Source organism: Pygoscelis adeliae, unplaced genomic scaffold, assembly GCF_000699105.1.
Source record: "Pygoscelis adeliae isolate BGI_AS28 unplaced genomic scaffold, ASM69910v1 Scaffold445, whole genome shotgun sequence".
NCBI classification, from domain to species: Eukaryota; Metazoa; Chordata; class Aves; order Sphenisciformes; family Spheniscidae; genus Pygoscelis; species Pygoscelis adeliae.
In genome coordinates, this window is record NW_008824894.1 from 1706190 (window position 1) to 1713519 (window position 7330).

Consider the following 7330-nt stretch of genomic DNA (forward strand, 5'->3'; position numbering starts at 1 on the left):
TGTAACTACTAGCTGAAGAGCTGGTCTCTGAAAAGAAAAGAGTCTTAGGACAGTTAACATGCCATGAGGAAGGGGGGTATGTGTGGTCAGCCTGCCTCTATTCAAACAAGCCTTGCCCCTGTTGCTATGGAATTAGTGCAGAGCTCCCCTCAACAGTGAAATTAGCTCCCTGCTTCAGTGCCGATTGTCAGCGGCTTATGCAGGGTGAGGGTGGAAGAGCTCTGCACCCCCCAGTCCTTGTACCTGCATCAAGTGCAGAGCACCCTGGCAAAAATCTCTCCTTTCCTTCCTAGTGCTCAGAGGACATCCTCTTGATCAGAATTAGAGTCATTAAACACACCCTCCCCATCCTTCCCCCACCACCTGAAGAGGGTTTGCAAGCACTAGAAATTGGCAATCAGAGAACAAATGAGCTGGAGCTGTTAGCAGCAAGCACACAACAGTAATTGAAACAAGCAGAAGGGCTCTGGAAAGTTTCAGCCATCCCCATGGTTGCTGATAGGACCTGCTTGGCTCTGTATGAGGGACTGCGCCAGCATGGGAGCCTGCCCTTACAAGCGAGGGCTCTGGGCTGGCACATGTTTCTCTGTCTATGCATAAGAGATGGCTTTCTGCCCTCAAGGGCTTGTGGGCATGGGTCCCATGGGACACGTGGGGTAGCTATCTCCTCCTCCCCCCACCAGAGAGTTTGGCAGCCAGGCCTAGCTCGGGTGGTCCGAGTTCATAAGCACCCCATGGGAAAGGCCTCAAGGCTCCTGTTGCTGGGAGTTGGACAATAAGGAGCCGAGCGCACATGGGATAAAGCATGATACCAGCTGGGCCAATTTGCTACCTGTGCCAAAGAGATTCAGTGCCATGAGAGCGTCTTTAGCCTGTTTCAGCTCGTGTGGCATCCCTCATTGTCTGCTGGTGACAAGCCCTCCCTATTCTCTCCAGCCCACTGGCAAGAGTTACTTACCCTCCCCTTTTTCCCTTTTCAATTATGTGTTAATTTATTTACCACTCCTGGAGGATAAAGAATTAACATACATCACCAGAGTCCGAGGCAATATGAACAGGTACGTGTGGGTAAGTCTGCTTACCTCTGGGATCTAAAGGAATATTGTATGTGTCCCCAAGAACTACAAAGATTAGGCAGAGCAGAGAGAAAAGGGGAGGGAGGAGAGAGAAAGAGAAATGCAAAGTGCAAAAAGACAGGTTAGAGACCACCATCCCTTTGAGAACAAAGCAGATATTAACACAGAGCAGCCACAGACAGCTACACAGGAGAGCAGGCAGGAGCCCCTCCAAGGCCACAAACGGAGTGGAAATCACAGAGGAAAGGCAGAGTCTAACCTCCTTCCCCTGCTAGAGACATTGTATTGTCATTGTTTGTATTTAGTACGACACCTCATTCCAAAATCGGTTCAAACCCACTTTCAAGGCACAGGAAAGCTTCCCCTCATGCCAGCAGCAGTATACTGGGCCTTGAAATGAACTGCACAGGCCATATAACCTTCCCAAGAACCTGAGCAAAGCCATCCCACCCTCACTCTGCACTTTAGCATCCCTGCATGGCTATGCAGGGCCCTACAGAGCCGTTTGGTGGGCAAGAGCAAGGGATTGGCATCACTGCATTGAGCTGATGAACTTTGCTTTTGCTACCACTTGAGGCAAACGTCGCAGGAAAAACTGCATGTATTTCCCACCACTTGGGATCACTGTGGGAGTTATCTAACCCAACTCCAGACACCCGCACCTGAGCTAGCAGCTGGAAGCTGTCATTAGAGAGCCACCCTTGGGGGCAAGTCACCATCCCAAAGCAGATGCCTCTGTTCGCAGAAGCTACTCCCCTCTTAAACTCCACTGACATAATCTGATCTGATGACACTTGGTCTAGGGTCAGGTCCACAGCTGGACCCGGACCACAACTTCACCAACATTCGGTAACCAGCGTCACTCAAAATGAGAACAGCTCTGCCCTGCGTGGGTGCCCCGTGTTGGGCCAGGCGTAGCTTTTGGAGCAAGCGAGAGAGCTGTTTCTGCACGAGAACAACACTGGCAGAAAGCAGGGAGCATCTGGCAGCAGATGGTCCCCAAGGCCTGACTGCAGACAGAGAGAACATGATTTACAATACTTGGATTGTGGGTCATCTCACACACGGCTCTGAGGTACTACGTGTTAGCCCAAGTTACCAGATCTGTTACAATTACACCAACTTCAAGCTTTAATAATTGAACAGACTGCAAAGAAGTATTTTTCTCAAGCTGTCTTTACACAGCGGGATCCCTCTGTACCTGATTGGACAACCAACCATAATTAAGAAGAAAATGGCTTGTGTGTCATGGATATGGTCACATTTTATTATATGACCAATATAAAAAATAAAAAAGCCTATGCTACCTTTTGAATCAGCTCCTATGACAGATCTCTACTGCATGACATGTCAAGACTTTGAAACAACAGTGCTGACATCACCATTCAGGGAAGGACATGGGAAACAGTTGGTTTCTCTAAAAAAAAAAAAAACCAACCTCAGACCACCTCTTTGGCCAAGGAGAGAGAGTCAAGGCCCAGGAGGCTCTGAGCACACTGAGCTTGCAAGTGGAGAGGGCACACACAAGGCAGTGGCTAGAGGAGAGGTGGTGAGAAACAGAGACATCCTAGCTTGAGTTAATTTAGAACTGACAGAACTTTCCAAGCAGGAATTGCAGATAAAAGTCTGGAGGCAGCTGTAAGCTTCCCCCTTCCCCTGCTCCTAATGGGCTCCCTAACCCTTTCCAAACACCAGCTAGTGGCCTGTGCCTCCTCAGGTCCCTGCACCCCTTGAATCTCCAGTTCTCCACCTCTCCAGCCTGCTCTGTTCCAACCTACTTGAATGCATGAGCTCCGCCAAGGCCGAGGGCTCACTAGAGAGCTGGGAGCTGCTGCTCTGAGCAGAACCAAGAATCACACTCTAGCTGATATGCAGCAGCATCCCGTTACATGAGGCAGCAGCTCTCAGCTTCTGATCTATGTATTTCTTTCTGGAATTAGTCTCTTTAGCATCACGGAGAGCAGAGCTAAAACTTGTCTCACTGTTAGGGTACGTGGCACATGAATAGCTCAGGAGTCCCAGCGTGACCATGGCTAGATGCTGAGGAGAATATTCTTGCTGCTCCTGTTATACTCTGACCAGAGGATGTGGCAGAGAAAGGTGGCAATTCATCAACACACAGCCTAACTAAAGCTAACTCAGCTGGACCAACCCCCCTCACTCCAGTGCAGTCACAGGACCAGCCCAGTGTCAGATCTGAAGCTAAATGACTAAGGCACCCTCTCTTGATATCACAGAGCACATCAGCAAATAAACAACATCCCAAGTACCTGATTGGAGCAAGTGTGGAAGGCCAGCAGGGAAACTCTCTGCATCCCTTGGAGTTCTCCAGATAACCAACTATGTGGTCATGGCAGATCGGAGAACAAGACAAACCACAGGGTGAAGGACAGGAGGAGAACAAGCTCACAGTGCATGTTGAGGTTTGATCTTTTCAGGGAAGATGTCCAGACAATTTGGGGAAGGACTGCGTGCCCAAAAAAGCCCCATGCATGTATGTACCTTGTGATGCCAGCATGGCACCCGCCGTCTCCTGGAAATCCAACAACTGCTGTAGGAAAAGGATGGCCTAGAAGCAAGGGAAGGAAGTTATGAGCAACCGACATTGCATCTCCTATGCTCTGCTATTAAGGATCATGGAAGGACCATTTGTCCCCCAACACTTAAAAGCCTTCAAGAAACAAATCACTACGCTCCTTTGAGTTGCTGGGTTTTACCCACACTGTCACATTATGGCTTAGCAGCTCACAGTGCATGTTGAGGTTTGATCTTTTCAGGGAAGATGTCCAGACAATTTGGGGAAGGACTGTGTGCCCAGAAAAGCCCCATGCATGTATGTACCTTGTGATGCCAGCATGGCACCCGCCGTCTCCTGGAAATCCAACAACTGCTGTAGGAAAAGGATGGCCTAGAAGCAAGGGAAGGAAGTTATGAGCAACCGACATTGCATCTCCTATGCTCTGCTATTAAGGATCATGGAAGGACCATTTGTCCCCCAACACTTAAAAGCCTTCAAGAAACAAATCACTACGCTCCTTTGAGTTGCTGGGTTTTACCCACACTGTCACATTATGGCTTAGCAGGGGTAACTAGCTAATCTCTCCATGGAAGCCAGTTAATTGCCCTTCCAATACCAAGACAACTTAACTTAAGAAGTTTCCCTACTGCTCTTTTTTAAACCTCTTCAGAAGCTGTTTTTCCACAAAGGATGGTTCAAATCATCATCACGTACGTTGCTGGTGAGTTCATGAACTGTCCCATCTTTTGGCATGTTATATTCCTTGTCCGGATCATTCTAAGAAGGGAAGAGAGACATGAGGTAAGCATATAAGGAAATTGAAGGCATCTACAATGCCTTCACTGCTGCTGCAAGTGAGCTGTAGGCTTGTTTATCCAGCCTCTCTCAACATCCTTGGACTCGGCTCTTGCAGTGCCATCTCCTGGTGCTCAGAAACCACAGCTCCTATGCACTGGCAGCTCAGAACCACAGGGGTTTGTTCAGCATGTGACCATCAAATGTTCAGCTCACCTACTGGGCAGTGCATTCACCAAGCCCACCTTACACAGGGACAGTTTAACATGAGTCCTCCAAAACTTTTCAAGTCAGCAATTTTCCTTTCTTTTTAAATAGGATTAAATTCTGAGATTGACTTGATATCTGCAGAGGCCTGGAAGCTCATGTCAAGTTATCTGTAGTATGCCTGTTAAGGGTCTTAGGCAGAGGCCTCCTGTATTTGAAATCAGCACCAAGCATTTGGTATTTGCAGCTGACCATCCAAAGCGATCCAGCAAGCTCCTGCTTTAGAGTCAGAAACTACACGGTCTCATGGAAAGCTGAAAGCTAAACTAGGGGTTCTGCTCAGAAAACCCCTCTTCCGAGCCTGCTGGTCTTGCCAGAGAGAACATTGAGGAGAATCCTACCTTAATGTTGTCTGCAAACTCTTCCAGTGCCTTCGCACCAGTGGTCTCCATGGAAGTGATCAGCCCTGGCAGTTTGTTCTTAGTGCCTGCTGCAGTTCCCTGGAATAGTTCCATAACAGATCAGAGAAGGAAAACAAACAGTATCTGAACTTTCATCCAGCACCTACTCTCCTTGATCCACCACCCCAGCATCTCATTCTCAGTTCCCCATGTGGCAGGATTGTATTTACAGCACCATCAACAACATGTGAAATCCTGCATTCTTCCGCCAGCCAGAAAGGGAAGATGATGTGACCCTAACGGTGACCAGGACTTGCCACCTCTCATGTTTCCTCTTACGCAGTACCTGATACAGGAGGTTGGTGCATCACAGTCACCAGCTGAAAAGGAGCCTTGCTAAACCTGGATGCCATATTTGATACCTGGAGAACCTTGTGGCACGGTCCAAGCAGGCTCTCCTCAGAGCAGCCCATCTTCCAGACATCAGTGAGCAGTCTAAACTAAGCTCAACAGTATCAGAGATGAAACACCTCAGAGGCCATGTATACAGCAGAATAATGTAGATGGTCCATCACCGGGTCATGACTTGAACTGAAAAGAACTGCTGCTGAGAGATGCTGAGTTGCTGGTTCACCATCACAGAAAGGAGCAAGCTGCATTTCTGTCACTTCCAGTCCATGCTGGAGGACAGAAGCAGCATGGCTTTGTTCAAAGCCACTGTGATAATCCCTTTCAGAAAGTTCTCCAGACAACCCAAGCCACAGGACCCTCTTCAATCCCATCACGCTTACCTGCAAGACCTGGTCAAATTCTGGCTTCATCTGCTTAAGATGCTTAAGGATAGGGAAGATCGTGAGCACAGCTGAATAGTCGTGTCGGATGATGGCTTTCCGGGCAGCTGAGACAATATTATCCCCCTCCATGATCAAGTTATCCAATGACTCCTGCAACAAAGCCAGAGTCAGAAGGAAGCAGCATGACTTTTGCCCAGGCAGCACAAGGGGCTCAATGCAGGATACCCATTAAGGATGCCAATTTAGCTGATGGGTCATTTGCGGTACCCAGGGAGTGACTCTGAGCACATGTTCTCCAGGGTCTGTGCAGGCACCGGTTCCCTAAACAGGTCCTGGAGGACAACCCTAGCAGTAGTGGTGCTCTTGGGCACCCACAGCAGGTGGTGGAATCCACATCCTAACAACGAAGAGGAAGGGAAGGATACTTCGTGCGTATCCTTTACAAGAGGAGCCAAGCAGAGAGACTCAACTGACCTGGATAAGAGAATCAAAGGTCTTCTTCTGGTGGTGCTCCGGGACGATTTCTGTCAGGAGCTGGTATTCGCTCTGGGCCAGTTTGACAAAGGCACTAACGCAGTGAATGTACGCATCAATCTCGATGTCGAAGACGTCATCCCTCCCTGTAAGGGCAAGATGGCTTTAAGAGAGAACAAAATTTGCACTGAGCTTCCAGCAGCTCTGCTCACTCCAAGGCCCTGGTTTACACAAGGAGCATAAGGTTCTTCTGGAAAAGGCAGTTCTGGCTTTGCACCCATCTTGCATGAGAACAAGAGTCGTCATCTCACCAAACCTGCCCCCTGGGTTTGTGCATGGGAAGCTATGCATACCCTGCAGGAGGCATGCAAAGTCATCTGCAGTTCAGGAAACAGGCACATCAGGACACCAGCTCCTTTCCAGCCTCATGACAGAAGGCAAGTTTGGAGCTCTTCTGGGATACAGACTAAATTTAATCAAGGGCTTGAACACAGAGTACTAAACTCAGGAAGGTCTGAGGTGAATTATTCAACATCTCTGCTTGTATTTTTAGAATTCCTTATCTCCATCCGTCACGCAGATGAAGAACTGCCATTTTGCATCAACATTTCTGGGAAATCAAGGCTGTCCTGGAAGGCAGCCTCTTCCCACAGGCAGAAACAGAAGATAAAAAAACAGGCAGATGAACATTTAAATCCTATGAAGCAGGAATATCAGCACAGCTAGGTGAGCTATCTGCCACACAATGCTGCATACAAATGCAAATATTCGAGTCCTAGCATGTCTCAGACAAAGATCCATCAAAGAACCTATGTGGTAGGCATGAGAAGTGCCAGTATGATACAAAGGTCCACACCAACTCATGCCAACCACTAGCTGGATGTGTCAGCAGGACAGACACAAACGGACTCTCCCCATCCTGCATTACTCAGACCCCTGTAGTAACCACTACAAGACAGTAAGATTACACAGAGAGGCCTTCTCGAAGCTATGGGCTGCTGCTGCTTCTCTCCTCCCAGCAACATCTGCAACTTCTCATGGAGAAAGAACCAATTCTTCCCTACA

At 48.5% G+C, this 7330-nt stretch overlaps 1 protein-coding gene across 1 annotated transcript in view; it reads right to left on the reverse strand.

The window, feature by feature from the left end:
* The window catches only part of EXOC7 (exocyst complex component 7), a 23467-nt gene that overhangs the window by 3338 nt on the left and 12799 nt on the right, over window positions 1–7330 (reverse strand). Inside the window, exons 10-14 of the mRNA XM_009324622.1 lie at window positions 6266–6411; window positions 5789–5941; window positions 4998–5096; window positions 4309–4371; window positions 3918–3984 (exon numbers count right to left, since the gene is read on the reverse strand). Coding sequence (XP_009322897.1) covers window positions 3918–3984; window positions 4309–4371; window positions 4998–5096; window positions 5789–5941; window positions 6266–6411 — 528 coding nt within the window. The remainder of the gene's footprint in view (window positions 1–3917; window positions 3985–4308; window positions 4372–4997; window positions 5097–5788; window positions 5942–6265; window positions 6412–7330) is intronic.